At 42.7% G+C, this 17,569-nt stretch overlaps 1 protein-coding gene across 3 annotated transcripts in view; it reads right to left on the bottom strand.

The window, feature by feature from the left end:
- Positions 1 to 4,656: 4,656 nt before the first annotated feature.
- The window catches only part of ppp2r5ca (protein phosphatase 2, regulatory subunit B', gamma a), a 34,307-nt gene continuing 21,394 nt past the window's right edge, over positions 4,657 to 17,569 (bottom strand). Inside the window, exons 3-14 of one of the 3 annotated variants that reach the window (XM_063183437.1) lie at positions 15,958 to 16,068; positions 14,208 to 14,300; positions 13,923 to 14,053; positions 13,590 to 13,649; positions 13,173 to 13,281; positions 12,075 to 12,128; positions 11,174 to 11,344; positions 9,491 to 9,618; positions 8,756 to 8,857; positions 8,343 to 8,415; positions 6,807 to 6,923; positions 4,657 to 4,876 (exon numbers count right to left, since the gene is read on the bottom strand). In XM_063183437.1, the coding sequence (XP_063039507.1) occupies positions 4,742 to 4,876; positions 6,807 to 6,923; positions 8,343 to 8,415; positions 8,756 to 8,857; positions 9,491 to 9,618; positions 11,174 to 11,344; positions 12,075 to 12,128; positions 13,173 to 13,281; positions 13,590 to 13,649; positions 13,923 to 14,053; positions 14,208 to 14,300; positions 15,958 to 16,068 (1,284 nt within the window). In that variant the 3' untranslated portion in view covers positions 4,657 to 4,741. Of the gene's footprint in view, positions 4,877 to 6,616; positions 6,677 to 6,806; positions 6,924 to 8,342; positions 8,416 to 8,755; positions 8,858 to 9,490; positions 9,619 to 11,173; positions 11,345 to 12,074; positions 12,129 to 13,172; positions 13,282 to 13,589; positions 13,650 to 13,922; positions 14,054 to 14,207; positions 14,301 to 15,957; positions 16,069 to 17,569 lie in introns of all 3 variants that reach the window. The other 2 variants (XM_063183439.1, XM_063183438.1) reach the window with 2 other exon arrangements.

Raw genomic sequence — 17,569 nt, 5'->3', positions numbered from 1 at the left:
TGTTGCCATCGATTTAGTTCAGAACAAATCCATATGTTCTTTCAATCAGATTTATCACTACCTTTGCATGCATCACCACCTTTGTACTATTCCTGCAGCTTAAAGGTGCCGGTATGCTTGCTGTGAGCTGTAAATTACGCGCGTCACCGCGAGCAACCGGCATCACATGCTTGCTTCAAAAGCAGTTGACCAAGACGCAAAATACTGGCGGACAAACTCAATGAGACGCTCTTAAAAGTTGCTGCCATTGTCGTTTTCATATCAAGCACACGCGTGAAACTGCGCAGTCTATCTTACGATCGCCCCCAGCGAGTTTGAAGATAGCCTATTGCACCTGACGCACGCATTTGGCTGCCGTGTCCAACGCGCGCGAAATTGACATTAAATACGCATGTTAACGCGTTCATGAACGAATCGTGCACGCGCTCGCGTATCTTGCAGCAAGCATACCGGCACCTAAATTCATACAGAATGTCCTGAACCAAACAAAGGAAAGAAATGGGACACACCTCTGATAGTGCTTTAGGATGAAAATATAAATCCACATATTCTCTTTATTTATTCTATATAGTACATCACTTTAGGTTGGATAAAAGCACACAATTAAAGGCTAATGAATAAAATCTTGCCACAGACATAAGAATGGTCAAACAAACTTATTGTAGTTACAAACAGATTTAAAATGTTGTAGTCCTTTACCTGACATGGACAGAAAAATGAAAAAAGAGAGAAAAACAAAAACAAAAACGGTTTGTGCCACATTCCAAGTGTTCTGCAGTTGCTATTCATGTTTTAACTCTGTACATGGGACCTTTTGTACAAATTAATCTAGATATATAACACTACATAAAACAAAGTATTTAATATGTACAATAAATGATGTTGTATAATACAGGTAATATGAAAGGACACTTATGTTATAATATTTTGGAAAGCTTATGTAGAAATGAAAACCTGCATTTATTACAGTGAAGAACCAGCGACTGAAGGAAAAAGAAAGTCACCGAAACGTTATTTTGCCATTCAGTAATTTCGACAATATATTATTTCATTTAGCTGAACAGATTCTGAATACACAAACAAAATGAAAACCGACTTCTTTCCCGAATAATCCAAGCCACAACACATTAACACCAGGCAATCCATGGGGGGAGGAGGGGAAGGCGATAACTATTTGGTGTCATTTTCTTTCCTCTGTTTTTCTTCTTCTAATTTTTTATGGGGTTTGTGGGGTATTAGTAGTAGTCACCATTACATCAATAACATCCAAGCAAATATTAACACAGCCCTAACAGAAAAAAGACTTTGAGAGAGAAAAGGAGTGCATATCAGAGTTGTTGTTTTTTTTTGAGAGAGAGAGAGAGAGAGAGAGAGAGAGAGAGAGAGAGAGAGAGAGAGAGAGAGAGAGAGAGAGAGAGAGAGAGAGAATAAGAGAGAGAGACAGATAGACAGAGAGAACCGAGACAGCACAATGATCACGCTCATAATGCAGTTCAAACAATGGTACAGAAAGACATGGGGGTGCATTCCAATATGCAACCTTGCGTCCTCCACTTGTGCTTGTGGCCTCGCCCCGCCTCCTGGCCCCTCCTCCGTGGAGAAAAAAAATAAAGTTTCCCCGCTGTCAGCCTAGCCAAAACAATTTTTGGGGGACTATTCTTCATTCACCATCCAGTTTGCAAATGAAAAAATTACTTTACAATTGAGCTCTTGCAAGATATTGAAATATAATGCTGTCGTCACTGAGGTCATCATGACATATTACTTCCTGATACGAGGCCACAAGCACAAGTGGAGGACGCAAGGTCGCATATTGGAACGCACCCATGGTCGCTGGAAATGATTAAGAAACATCATCATCCTCACGTCAAGATTTTACACCAATGCAGGGAAAGCCTATACATTAACAACTGGCAATTTGACATCACACAAATAACAGTAATCGAATGTCTTTCAAGTTTTCAGGAAGTGCTTCTATAGGTAGTTCAATAAACTATTTCCTTTTTTAATGTACGGCGATCATAAGAATGTATTTGCCATCTTTTCTAGATCATTAATGTAACCTAAATCTAATGACCCATCATCTTTTACACGCAAAATAGATCAACACTGTCACCATCGTGTTGTTTTGTAGAATAATGTACCAATGAATGAATGACTACTATTTACCCGTGTAAGAGAACAGACAATGGCATTGTATGAAAGAAGAGCGAGAAGTGCCTTTCACACGACTCCTCCAATCCCTCTGTCCAGCCAATGGATTTCATTTCAAATCCCCCTACACTGGCAATACAAAGGCACTAACGTTGTTAGCTTGAAAATGGAAATAAAAGACGTCGTCTTTGTTGTGTTTTTAATCCTAGTTTTCATGTTGCTGAAATGTATAACACACAAAAAAAAAACAATCCGTTCTGTTCTACAGCACAGTGCTGAGTGAGAAGCAACACAGAAACTGACAATAAGCAACAGAGAGCAAGAGTGTATATGAGAGAGAGAGAGAGAGAGAGAGAGAGAGAGAGAGAGAGAGAGAGAGAGAGAGAGAGAGAGAGCGCAAGAGAGAGAGAGAGAGCGCAAAAGAGAGAGAGAGAGAGAGAGAGAGAGAGAGAGCGCGCAAGAGAGAGAGAGCGCAAGAGAGAGAGCGCAAGAGAGAGAGCGCGCGCGAGAGAGGGAGAGAAAAGGTGTGCACAGTGAGATTAATAGATATCAAAGGTGATGGTGGTAGTAGGTGACTTTAGTTTGGACTATGGATGACTTGAGTCTGAGGAACATCAGGACATGGTTATGAAAATTGAGGAGCCCACAGCTACAGCTAAGTCCAGGCTTGTGACTGAAGATATAGTGGAGCAAATGAAGGCAGCCAACCAGCTTTTCATGTTGTTGTGAAAAGAAGTGACAATATTGCAGTGGAGAGAGAGAGAGAGAGAGAGAGAGAGAGAGAGAGAGAGAGAGAGAGAGAGAGAGAGAGAGAGAGATCGGTATTGTGTGGTTCAAGCAAAAACAACAAAAAGGACAAGAAGGATGACAAGAGGAAGGGAGTGTAGACATGGTCTCTACAGCGACTGTGTGAATGGCTATGCCATAGACTGCTATAAAGATGGATCCAAGGCAAACGCACTACAGAGAGAAAAAACTGGGAATTGTGCCGCGTACACACATCCCACATACAGTAGGCTACAGCCCCATGGGAAGAACTGTACAGCCACCGCCCTCTGTCTCTATTTGAAAGACCAGTACCATTGTTTGAACTGCCAATATTTCCACCATGTCATGGTCAATACATTATGAAAGGAAAAACAAAACCAAAAGGACACCCCTGGAGGAGGGTGGGGAGTAAAAAAACGAACAAACAAGCAAAGAATAAAACTAGAGCAAAGCTGTGATGAAATAAAATATTTAGTTTTCCTTTATCATGGCACTAAAACAATAAAATGTCAGTCTACACAAGGACTCTTCCACATACCACTGTCTGAAATATTCCTCCAGCCCTTTAAACCACCTGTTATCAGAAACGACTTTAAAACACACAAGAAAATAATGGACATTAATAATGGCAAGAGACACGAGACACAAGGCAACCCACCCCAAACACACATACTGTACACACGCACCCGCACACACACCGCAACACCTGTTTGACAGCATTGAAACGCACACACACACAAACACACACACATTTACATGACAGAATGGTCTCAAAAAGTTGTTGGCACAGACATCAGTCCCTTGGATCGAGAAGGAAAGAGAGAAGTGGAAGGATGACAAATAAAGCCCATAGAAACAAAACAAAGACAAAACACAAAAGAACAAAAGCAGGTCAAATGAATGGAATCTCCTCTCTGATCAGAACAGTCCTTTAGGTTGTTCCCTTTGGGCGGCTTGGCCAGAGAAGATGAGCGCAAGAGGGGGGGGGGGGGGGGGGGGGGGGGGGGGGGGGGGAGGGGGGGGGGGGGGGGGGGGGGGGGATAGGAGCTCGTCGTCGCTTGATTTGTATCCTGGCTGGCCCTCCTCACTCCACACCAAGAGAGATGCGGAGGAGGCGGTACGATACGATACGATACGATACTACTGGGAGTGTCTGGTAGGTTTTCTATGATCTTGACAGGACAGAGGGCAGGAGCTGGCACAAGAGGATGAGACGGAGAAGAGAGGATGTGGTAGGAGAAGAAGAAAAGGAAAATGCAAGCCAGGTGATGCCCAGAAGGGCTAGAAGAGCAGGACGCGGAGGTATGATGTGATGGAACACAGGGTGAAGAGAAGCAGGGGGGGGGCAGACAGACTAGGAAAAGAAAAGAAAGGAAAAGAATTAAAAACCTGAGACATACTTGATTTTTTTTCCTCCTGTAGAAGGGAACAGAGACATTGTGCTGTTTATGTATGGTATTCTGAACACCAGTTTCATTTCATTGGGCAGGGCTACCGAGGCCAGACTCATTGGGCAGGGCTACCGAGGCCAGACTCATTGGGCAGGGCTACCGAGGCCAGACTCATTGGGCAGGGCTACCGAGGCCAGACTCTGGGTGGGGGTGTCATTGGGCAGGGCTACTGAGGCCAGACTCTGGGTGGGGGTGTCATTGGGCAGGGCTACCGGGGCGAGACTCTGGGTGGGGGGGTTGTGTTCAGGAAGGGAGGAATGGGCTGTATGATGTTGGGGCGGGGGGCGGGGGGTGGAGGTGGGGGTGCTGCTGCAACATGGATGCAGACTTGGAGAGGAGAGGAGAGGACAGGACAGGAACAGATGCAGTTAGTGGCCGTCATGGGTGGTAATCATGTCTTCAGCACGGCGATGGGACTCCAAGGCTTTCGTGGTGAACATATCCTGAGGCAGGTCGGACTTCCGGCGCACCAGCGGCCGGTCCTTTCGCACGTCTCTCTGCATCTAAAAAGAACAGCAAATGACATTCAGGAAAGAAATAACCCTGATTTACCTACTAAAACACAAAAAGACGAGTTTGCACAGGCTTCCCTCTAACTACACAGAGTAACCTTGTTAGTGTATACAGACTGATTGCAATATAAAATAAAAATAAAGTCCCTGTACCCAAACAAAAACAGAAGCCACGTGTACTGAAAAGAATGATACTAATTTTGAACAACATGCTACTTATGGTGCATGCAATGAAAGAGCCAGCCAAATGTGCTCACTGGCACTATAGGGTATTTTGTGTCGTTCAAACATATGTTTAAGTACATGTTTATGCCCAGCATAACATTGCTAAGATCGCTTTCAGAATTAACATGCTTACTGACTAGCTTCGTCCCAAATTGATTAAAACAAGAAAACTGTTAAATGCCTGTAAATGGTTATAAAACATCTTCTGAAGTGTGGCAGCATGTATATCCACACAAATCATCCTTTTCACATCCATGGACACTTCAAAATGGCACAAAAAAAATATATGGTGCTTTTAAAGGTTACGGTGTGGGAGAGCACAAACACCATTTTGAACCCCAGACGCATGCCTGCCAAGATATCTGGCTCTGCTGCCAAGACATCCTCCTTTACCTCAACTGTGTAAGCAGTCATTGGTCATCATTATTAGGGGGGTTCCTATAATTAGCCTTCAATATGGCCTGTCAGTTGTCCGTGGGACATGCGCATCCTCGGAGGCTTTATAGCTGAGTACAGTGAACTTATGCTGAGCGCTCAGGATGGGCACTTAGACTGAGGGTGTTCAGACATAGAGCATCAACGAATCACAATGGGATGATTTCCACCCAATACTATTATATGGCTCGACGTCATCTTGTAGAATTCAGCGTTCACTTCAGTGGGGCTCCCCAACGTTTTTAATTGTGACTGCAATTTCTGAATAACAGCACGCTGTCAATGGCAACAAACAGAAAGTCTGTTGCCTGGTGATGTCAGCTGATTTTGACTCTTGGAAAACAGCTGACCTGCACAAATTTGTATAGTCTAGGCTAGTGTTTCTCAACGGGGCACTACAGCCCCCCAGCGGGCATTGGGGAGCCCCAGGGGCGTCTTGAGAAGGATACAGCTGATTGGGGCGGGGCTTAGTTCCCATTGGGGAGCATTAGTCAATTTAATTTTTCAAAACAAATGGGGGCATTGGCAAGCTTATGATGAGGTTAAGAGGGCGTTTGTTCAAAAAAAAAAGTTGATAAACACTGGTCTAGGCTATAGCGGATGAGTTGAATGTTAAATTTAATGATCATGGCAAATATGCGACAGTCAAGGTAACATCAACATCTGGACCAGTGGTCTCCAATCATTTGTCTCCAACGGCCAAATTATGTGGAGCAAGTGAGAAAGTGTTTAGATCCAAACACAGTCTTGGTATATTTAGAAATGGTGAAGACGTGGTGAGATGTATCTGTTGGATTTTAACCCATAATACAGATTCACACAATTTTGCAGAATTTACACAAGTTGAGATCAGCAAGAAACATTCTAGTTAAGTACACTTCAAACAGAGCTCATGAAAAGGTATGAGAGTAGATTAGCTTCACAGAGCTCAAGCTAACGGACCATGCAAGCATGCGGTTTGAAAAAAAAAACAAAAAAAACGTACTCTACACAAAACTCTTTTGTTAAAACATGCATATGAAGAAAGGGACATTGGGCAGATAGAGAAGAAGATACACTTTTAAAAACTACCTCATTGATTCCAGTGTTCAATTTCTAGCTTTCCATATCCTCCAGTGTTCAATTTATAGCCTTAGAGAGAGAGAGAGAGAGAGAGACAGAGACAGAGACAGAGAGAGACCGATAGACAGAGAAAGAAAGAAAAGAAAGGAAAAAAAAGAGACCCTATTTTTGTACATGAACAGACAATACCAACATTTACCTGAATGGCTCCGCCCGCTACAGTCTTTTTTAACATCTCAACATCTTCTATCAACGGACCCTCAGTCTCCATTTCTATGGAACTATCGAGCCCAGAGGAATCAACATACATAAGGAACTATTGCAAGGAAAAACAAACAAAAAGAAGAAAAAAAGGATGAATTGCACAAAGACAAGTCAGTATTGCAGGCAAAAGAGAGGATGAGGCAGGCAGAAATGAGTGGTTAAGAAAATCAGCATTCAAACTAATTGATCAAATGGTGAAAGAAAGAGTACTGAGTAAAGGGGAAAAACAAAAAGAAAGTGCCATTCCATTCATGCATGCATGTTGAAACTGTGTGATGTGTAATGTAGTGTGATGTGTAATGTAATGTGATGTGATGTAATGAAACAAACATGACATAGTGGGATTTTGGTTAGGTTTCAGTGGTCTGCTGTGGAATGAAATTAAATTAAAAGCTTGCGCTAGTTCAAGTGAAAAGCTATCCACCATTTCATCAAAGAGTGAAGCACCATGGTCAGTGTGAAGTAAAATACCAAGGCAACATACAAGCATATGAGAAAAAGGAGAAAAAAATATTCACACACCGTAAAAGCTCCCTTGTCGTGAATAGAGATGGATAGAGTTAATAGAGTGTCCCTGTCGTGAAAAATTGTTTTCACTTTAAAATCACAACAAGGGAGCTTTTACGGTGTGCGAATATTTTTTCTCCTTTTTCTCATATACGTTTTTGATATTCTGCACCCGTAGCTCGTTGTTAACTTGGGATGTGCACGCACCTTACATTTTTTGAATATACAAGCATAGCCATGCGTATTCACTCCCATCTAGTGGTGTCAACAATAATCGATTCTGCAATGCATTGCAATGCAGGGCAGGAGAATTCAATAATCGATTCAGCAAATGCCATAATCGATGCAGCCTCAAGTTTCAAGTACTTCCATCGGCATTTCAGGAGTAAATGAACTTTACATTAAATGAAAGCACTTAAACGCACTGAAAACTGCATGACTGCTACACACAATTGCCAATTAAGTGTTGTTCATCATCTGACTGCTTGTATTGCCTCATGACCGATGAAAAATTTGCCTTGCTTTTGGTATAGAAATGTAATGCATTGCAATGCATCGTAGAATCAGACTGAATTGATTCGATTCGTGTATTCGCTCCCATCTTCTCCTCTAGCTTGTGATCACCATGGTAAGTGCGTGACATAGCAAAGCATGGATCACAACGTTTAGTTTGAGCATTCAATCTAAGCGTTAGTGTTTGCACTCAAGTGACTGGAAGAAACAGTATACTACATAATTCCACCCCATTTGCTGACTAGTGTCCAAGAACAAACCCTTCTGTGCCAGTGTAGTGGACCAGCAATGATCATACCCATATATGTATAACGTTCAATATGTCTCACTGTATAAATCACATTTGAGTCTTTCTTTTACTACAGACATGTAAAAGTCTGAGGTAACAGAAAAACACAAATGTGATCATATCCAGCAGTAATCATCACACACATCACATCATCTGACCGACCTGTGGGTTTGATTTGGCGAGATTCTCAATCTTGATCCAGGCCTCTTCCCTCTCCTTTAACTTTAATTTCTCCCTGTGGCACAGATACAAGCACAAAAAGATCCATGTAAAAACTCCATAGCACATGCTGCATAGTAGGTAAAAGACAGTGTGTGTGCAATTTTTTGAGGTAAGCAGCATGTGCATGTTGTATAAACTGTGTGTGTGTGTGTGTGTGTGTGTGTGTGTGTGTGTGTGTGTGTGTGTGTGTGTGTGAGAAACAAAACAGATACAGTAGGTACAGTGGCCTACAGGAATACAAACGACAACAAAGACAGCAACTTCTCTGTTACTAGACCCTTCCTACTTCACTTTGGACTGAACAGACCAAAAACCGCAGCAAAAAAAGACTGCCATGTGGAGCTCAGCCTTACTTGTTTTTCTCTGCCCTAAACTGTTGCGTGCAGTCGTCAAAGAGCTTCTGGTTCATCTCCATGAAAAGCTTCAGAGCGTTGTAGATCAAACCGTGGATGGTCCTGAGGGAGTACAAGAGCAAACAAAGATCACACGACATAGTCAGAGAGAGTAGAGAGAGAGAGGTTCCATTGGCCCATTGTTTCCTGGTTCTATTATGGCCCTCCTTAGGCAGACCTAGGCAGACCTAAGGACTGTTCTATTCCTTGTAGGAGCATTATGACACGCCCCTTTAGGCAGACCGGAACCTGGTCGCGTTAGGTGCCCATAGAAACCTATTATGTTGGCATATCTCTATACTTAAAAAATCTCTGACATAGTTAGGAAAAAAATGAAGAAGCAATGACGGGACAAGCATGTCCAAGGGGAAAGAAGAAGAAGTGTTTATTATTTGTATTAAAAACTTACACATATTTATGAACTTCAACAAACTGTATAAAGCAAAGAGCGAAATAGCTGATAATGAAGAAAAAAAATCTATTCAAATTAGGACAAATACCATATGGCTACATTAGGTTGTATTTATGAACATCAACAAACGACAAAAAGCGAAAAGTGAAATTGCTGATACTGAAAAAAAAATCTATTAAAATTAGGACAAGTATATAAAACAGTGGGTTCCGCAGAATAGCGGGAAATGCGTTTGAAATGCCAGCAACAAAAAGGCAGCGATTGTGACGGTGGTCGGTACTTACTTGTTCCAATGGGTCTTGGAGTTGCGGTAGAGGGCTGGAAACATGATGGGCAGGATCTTGGCGGCGTTGTCGCTGATCAGGCTCATGATGTACTCGTTGTTCCAGTAGTACAGTGCCCTCTCTGCAACCTACACACATATAGACACATACACACATTACACACAGTGCCCTCTCTGCAACCTACACACATATAGACACATACACACATTACACACAGTGCCCTGTCTGCAACCTACACACATATAGACACATACACACATTACACACAGTGCCCTCTCTGCTACCTACATACATATAGACACATACACACATTACACACAGTGCCCTCTCTGCAACCTACACACATATAGACACATACACACATTACACACAGTGCCCTCTCTGCAACCTACAGGCCCAACACAGCAGTAGAGCACAACTTCAGTCAGCTGCATTCACTATGCAGTCAGAAATCATTATTCAGTCATGAATCAGAGAAGAAGCAACAGACTCCTTTGCAGCTTCTCTATCTCTCTGTGTGTGTGTGTGTGTGTGTGTGTGTGTGTGTGTGTGTGTGTGTGTGTGTGTGTGTGTGTGTGTGTGTGTGTGTGTGTGTGTGTGAGAGAGAGAGTGTGTGAGTGTGTGTGTGTGTGTATGTGTGTGTGTGTGTGTGTGTGTGTGTGTGTGTGTGTGTGTGTGTGTGTGTGTGTGTGTGTGTGAGAGAGAGAGAGAGAGAGAGTGTGAGTGTGTGTGTGTGTGTGGTCAAGCTAAAGGAAGTCATACAAGATATTCATTTTGATATTACAGCACCACCTTACAGCAACATTTTCTGATGTTATGTAACATATTTGTGTTTTTGAAGGGATTAATCTGCTAATTTCTCACATTACTTTCTGTAGGCAACAAAACTTTTGTGTTGCCAAAATCTGCCCTTTCCTTGTTCATAAAATAATGAATCTTTCTTTCTTTTTTTTTGCACATACAATTGTATTTGCTGTGGTTGCAGCTTTCATATGAGCGACTTCTGAAGCCAAGTGATTGAGTCAGGTTGTCAGCATGTGTTCCGACTAACATGGATAGGCGACAACACTAAGGTAGGGGAAGGACTGTAGATACATTCTTTTGCCGCTGATTTTCAACTATGCCCTCAACGATCCCCCTACTTTTGTCTGCTTGTTGGTGTTGTCCCCTTATGTGTCTTTAGGGTGCTGCAACGTCCCCGTTTCCGAGACAATTTTCTCCTTGGACCAATAAAGAAACCTAAAACCTTACCATTCACAGCACTTTGTCCAGCAGAGCAAAGAGGTACATTAATTGCACATTGCATCAGTAAAGTAAAGTGTGAAGATTCAATTAGCAGGGTAAGAGCAGTTTTTCTCAAAATGTTGCAATGCACACAACATTATGGGTGACATATCAGAGTTCAAAAAGGACAAATTCATGGTCCTAGTGTAACTGTTGCATCTTTGACAGAGCCACGGTATCTAAGGTAATGTCTGCATACCACCAAGAAGGATGAACCACATCCAACAGGATTAACTGTGGACGCAAGAGGAAGCTGTCCCGAAACTTCCCACACCAAATGACAGGTGTCTCAGTTATTTTGTCCAACCCCTGTATGTGCTTTAGCAGATTGATCACTTCTTTGCCCCCATCATATACATACACAAATGAACAGAAGTGTGTGACAGTGTGATCCTTCACCTGAAAGTGCGGACTGGAAACACACTTGGCGAGCTGTCGGAAGAGTGGCTCCATGACCTTGACGAACTCTGAGGGCTCGATGACGTCCAGGATCTCCTCCAGCTCGTTGAGGAACATCACCTCCTTTGGGCTGTGGGTCTTTGGCCAGTACTTGAGGAGGGCCATCACCACCTGGACGACAACAAAAGATGCTTCAAATCTCAGAGGAAGTGGGAGGTTGCGCGGTGTAGGGTGCATCATACGCCCCTTGAAAATCAAAACTTTACAAAATCCCACTCTGCTCTTGCAGTTTTGTTCCTGTGCACTACCATGATGTCCTCGCAAATTTCTACCAAATTCGATCCATGTTAAAGGGTGGCACAATAGGCTTGAAATTCTGAATGGCAGTGAACGGGCAGGAACAATTCCACAAAAACAGAGCAGGATTTTCAAACGTTGGGGCGCTTGATGCACCCTAGTGCAGCGAAAAAGAAAGTGACAATGTCAGCCCGTACTTCTTCTTTTGGATTTTTATGGTGGTTGGCAACTTGGCGTAAAAGGTGCAATACCGCCACAGGTCCGCCCATACTAACTGTGACGCTGCTCAAAATTTCGCGAGCAGCGATTTGAAGTGGAGATGGCCAGGTTGGTTGCACTATGCCCTCAAATATATCACATAGGGCGCAGGTATCCCATGGGGACGCAGGTTTGCATCCAAGTCAAAGCCAAGGACTGAATAGTGTACCAGGCAGCAGCGTCTGAGATCAGTAATAGTAGTGAGTCATCTCTTCTTGTTTTGGTGTGCATTTTCAGTTTGTGCCTTCAGTAACTAAGCACACACTTGATTTATGCCAGGAATAAACAAGAATGCAAATATGAGCATGTCAACAACAACAACAAAAGATGAAAGAAAAGGACTCACTGGCTCTGTAAGTGTGCTGTCCTTCTCCAGGAATTGCACCACACAATACGCCAACTGCAAGAATTAAAGCACCAAAGACCTTTTTGAGAGGCGAGAACAACGTCAACTCAATTTATTAAAAAGAAAAAAAAAGACAGTGGAATAAATACAGGCAGAAATTAAAACGCAGACCATCAGTGGGCGGTTAACTAAAGCCGGGCATACACTGTGCGATATTTTCACTCGTGGGTCTGAAGCTTCTGCTCACACTGCATGATGGAATTTCACTGTTTAAAAGTTCACAACTCACGTCCTCACACTACACGATCCGACAGTCGGATGCGACCGAAATGCTTCCACTGTACGACGCGACAGGCATGTTTCCCCGGTCTGCAGAGGAGGGAACATGCGCACCTGAGGTGGAGATGAGGTCGCGCTCAACAGCGGATCGCACGGCCCTATTAATTTGTGCATGTGAAGTGTCAAATCGGGTCGTAGCACTGCTTTAACTGTGCGATTTACGCACGAGCCACGACCAGAATTTCAAACCGTTTTGATTTTCTTGCAACCCTGCGATTGCACGATCGTGAGGCGAAATCGCTTGTCGTTACCCCATGTACACTGCACGATGCCAGACTTAAGATTGACCTGCGATTGAGCAAGAAATTGGCCTGACTCTCAAAAAGTCGTGCGAGTGCCAAATCCGGGCAAAATCGGGGCAAAAGTCGCACAGTGTAAGCCCAGCTTAAGTCAAACCAGTCAATCAGCATTATAACCTAAAAATGTATGGTCAGCAGCACTGTTAAGTAGAAGTAGAAAGGGCCCTGTAAAGTAGAAGTGTTCATTGGACAAAAGGACATGCTGCATACCACTTGGTATACAGTTCAACATCACTGTTATTGGCTGTGAATCCAGCGAACTGTAAACATTATAATAATAATGCTGCGTAACAAGCACATGTAATTGCAACACACTTAAACAACACAAGTCTTGCTATATGTTTGGACATGTATCAAGCAATGGGGCAGTACAGAGGCAGACATGCTGTATTCTGCAAAGTGCAAACCCAGCAGGTATGGCCCAGTAAGACAGCACGTCAGTCACTTTGATATACAGTACCTGTGGGTGGTAGACACTGAGGGACTTGACTTTGTGCAAAGGCAGCAACACCTTCAACAGGAAAATCTTGTGCTCTTCTTTTAACGGTAAGGCAAAGCCATTGATAATACTGTAAAAAAAACCAAAAGGCAAAAAGAGAGAGATCGGTTCACATGATGTCACAGTGTTACTGGGAGTGACATGACAAAAATGCTCAATAATAATTAGCTAATAATTAAGATATTATATATGACTTGATGTTCTGTAACTTTTGTAAAGGGGGACCCCATGTGTGCAGTGGGAACAAAGTCCTGTATGAAGTATGAACTTTAACCATGTAGGTGGGCATGACCAATTAGTTCCAAAAGAATAAAATGAGTATTTGTGCACCAATACTATGCAATACAAAATACAATACAATACAAAATTAAAGTTTACCTTCCAAGTATTTCCAGCAGTTCAGCTATTCCATTATGGTGCTCTGTTTCATAAATGAATCTGTAGAATAAATCATAGCACAGCTGATCAGAGGTGCGTTTCTCGAAACCATAGTTGCTAACTACGCTAGCTACTTTGTCAATGGGAAATTGCATTGAAAACAGCAACCACCCAAGTTGCTAACTGGCTATCAACTTCGCTTTTGAGAAACGCACCCCAGGTTTTTAGGGGGCAACAATGACAACTCAAAAAGAACACAATAATTTAAAAAAAGATGAACAACGCAGCCGATATAGACAGTGGGTGAGTTTTCCAAAAACGTGCATCTCTCACCTATAAAATATATTATTGATTTGTTTCCGGATGTATGCCCTCAGGCCGAGGAATTTTCCATAGATCCGGTGAAGGGTAGTCTTTAGAAAGTCTCTTTCTCGAGGGTCTTCACTGTCAAACAATTCTAAAAGCTGTTGGGAGATTTTAAAAAAATAAAAAAGTGTCAAAAAGCCACCTGGGGAAAACGTCAAATAAGGAAAAATGGCAATTGGGAATCAGGCAATAAGGAAAAATGGCAATTGGGAATCAGGCAATAAGGAAAAAGGGCAATCAGGTTGACCTTACCTGCATGACAAATTTCTGGTCAATGTATTTCTTAGCTATGTTGGGTTGAAAGTCGGGGGATTCTAAAAACCTAAGGAAAAACTCGTAGACGAGCTAAAAAAGGGAGAAAAAATAGGAAGAACAACTCCATCAACAAGAAACACAGACACAAATGTGAAAATTCAAATAACAGTCCATCACAGATGAGTCCAACCCGCACATTGCTGCAGATTTGTAAGTGGGTCAAAGACGTCTTTTTGGGCTCAGGCATCAGGAGGCGCAACGGCATCTAATGCCCATTAATTAACTTGTAATTGGTGGTTGATGTGCTGCAATGAATATGCTTCTTAGATAGTCCACTAAAAAACAAACAAACAAAAAACAAATCCATACAAGAGTGGAACTGCTTGTTGTTGCGTCACCCTGACGTGGTCCTACTGCTGAAACATCACTGACCCAAGTATTTATTTTCATGGGACAACATTAAAGACATTCCACTGACACAATGAATAGTAGCCAGTGAACAACTTACATAACCGTTTCACAATTCCTGGTGTCCAACAATCCATATCCTTAGTCTGTTTGTCTCTAATGAGACCAAGACAAACACATTTTCTTTAGATGGTGTCAAACATGTGTGGTGGTAACCCAGTGAGTAGTAGAAATAAGAAGAATGTCCGCACACTGCTCCCGTGTTGCTTTTTTATTTTTCTCAAGTGAGCGCTTTCGAGCTAGACGCTCTTCATCAGACTTTTGTCATGCACCTGCGTCTTGGATGTGCGCACCACTAACCTACTGACTGAACCCAGTGAGTAGTACAACCCCCCTCCCCCATGGATGTGAACATGTACTGTCATGTGACTACTGAAGAAGATCGTGATCCTCTCTACGGAATTCCAACATAGGGGTGTACACACTTTTGTTGAGACATTAATGGATGTATTTTTAATTATTTTGAGTGAACAATACATTTAAACAGTTATATAAGCTCTACACTGACTAGTGTTCATTGTGTTAAAATTAAATTTCTTTAATGTTGTTGTCCCGTGAAAAGATACACCTACAAATCTGCAGAAATGTGAGGGGTATAATCACTCTTGTGATACACTGTAAGTTACAAAAGTAGTGACACAAAAATAGTCACTTATCAAACTATTACAATAGCAGTGACACAAATATAGTCCCTTATCAAACCTATTACAATTTGCAAAAGTCCTCCTTAAACTCAATAAAGAGCACTTGGCATGTGTGTACACTGACACACACAATCGCACACCTCCTGGTCCTATCTCAATGTCAAGTGTTCTAGCCTTGCTAGGATGTGAAACGCCTGTCCAATCCAGTATCCAAAGAGTACCCAATCACTGGGCATTTCACGTCCTAGCAAGGCCAGAACACTGAGTATGGAGAAAGGGCTCCTGAGTGCATCTTAATATGGGACCTTGCCTCCTCCACTTGCCTCCTCCACTTGCCTCCTCCACTCGCTTCTCGTCATGATGACATCACTGACAACAGCATTATATTTCAATATCTTGCAAAAGCTCAATTGTAAAGTCTTTTTCTCATTTGCAATTGGGATGGTGAATGAAAAACAGTCCCTCAAAAGTTGTTGTGGCTAGGCTGACAGCTGGGAAAATGTATCGTTTTCTCCACAGAGGAGGGGCCAGGAGGCGGGACGAGGACACAAGCACAAGTGGAGGAGGCAAGGTCGCATATTGGGATGCACCCCCTGTGTAGAATGCAACTCTACACAGGGCCTGTGCTAGCCTACCTGGAGGTGTGGCCATGCGGCTTCAAGAGTGGGCTCGTCCTCCTCAGGGTCAAACTCTGCTCCTGTGGGGTTGGACGAGGGGGGCAGCGTCCGGAACATGTTCACAGCAAACTGCAGGAGGGAGAGAGAGAGAGAGAGAGAGAGAGAGAGAGAGCGAGAGCGAGAGCGAGAGAGAGAGAGACATTTGAAGATCTGGGGGGGCAACGTTGTTCACTCATGAACAGGGCCACTACATGTCCATGCATTTTATACTGCTTTGAAAAATTTGTGAAAATATGTTTGAACTTTGATGTCAGCAAACAAAGTCACAAAAAGTAATGCTTTGTACAAGATATGAATTCATGAACACAAGGAAGCTTTCCTTCTCAATTAAGGCCATCACGTACATCAAATCATATTCTGCTTACAGTTGAAGAGGTTCCCATGGGGACTGTAGAGTATTGAAAACAGGCCATCACCATGCAATCATTCACTTAAGTATTGCAGGAGTTTAATTGATAATGTACTGAATAAGTACATGTATATGCATCTCCATCAACAGCTTTTAAGATTAACCCATTGATGGCTAAAGCACCAGCAAAAAAGGCTGCTGAATGTCATTTTTTTTTTTTAAAGAAAAGTTGACCTCAGCCTATAAAAACCTAAATATCTCAGCCTCTGAAGCACATAAAACACATGCAAGGAGTTCCATTTAAACGCTAAGACCCCCATCTTGCATTAGGATGTGTTCATTCAGCTGTAACATACCAAGATTTTTACCAACATTCTCAAATCTCATGAGCCTGAATGTTGCGTCATGAAGAATCCAGGTGCCAGGGCCAATGTTGCACAAAGCAACATCCAGCATCAATGGGTCAAAGCTGAAGCACATCATTGCTAGCCGCTTTGCTTGGAATACCATCTTCGGCAGATTGGCATACTTGCATATTAACGCTCTGCATTAAAACCACAAAGCACTATACATGTAACTATTAGCAAGCCCACTTGACATTGGCTCTTTGCCACAACCTTTAACCCAGTGACGCCTAAGGCACCTGCGAAAAAGGATACTGAATGCCTGAGCCCTTTTTAAGAAAAGTTGCCCTCAGCCTATAAAAACATAAAAATATGCACTGAGTTGCATTCAAACGCTACGACCCTCATCTTTCATTAGAATGTGTTCATTCATCTCAAACAAACTGAGATTTTTAATAAATTTGTCTCAAATCTCATGAGCCTGAATGTTGTGTAATGCAGTTCCAGGCGCCAGGGCCAATGTTGCGCAACGCAACATCAGGCATCAATGGGTTAAGAGACAATCCTTGGGAGAACCCTGGGTGTTTGCTGTGCAGCAGAAAGCCCACCAAACCAAACCACTGGAGTCATAGAGTGCATCCCAATATGTGACCTTGTCTCCTCCACTTGCCTCCTCCACTTGCTTCTCGTCATGATGACATCACTGACAACAGCATTATATTTCAATATCTTGCAAAAGCTCAATTGTTAAGTCTTTTTCTCATTTGCAATTGGGATGGTGAATGACAAACAGTCCCTCAAAAGTTGTTGTGGCGAGGCTGACAGCTGGGAAACTTTATCGTTTTCTCCACGGAGGAGGGGCCAGGAGGCGGGACGA

Source organism: Engraulis encrasicolus, chromosome 19 (assembly GCF_034702125.1).
Source record: "Engraulis encrasicolus isolate BLACKSEA-1 chromosome 19, IST_EnEncr_1.0, whole genome shotgun sequence".
NCBI lineage: Eukaryota > Metazoa > Chordata > Actinopteri > Clupeiformes > Engraulidae > Engraulis > Engraulis encrasicolus.
The sequence above is the reverse complement of the archived record's forward strand: the minus strand, read 5'-3'. Positions and strand labels throughout refer to the sequence as shown.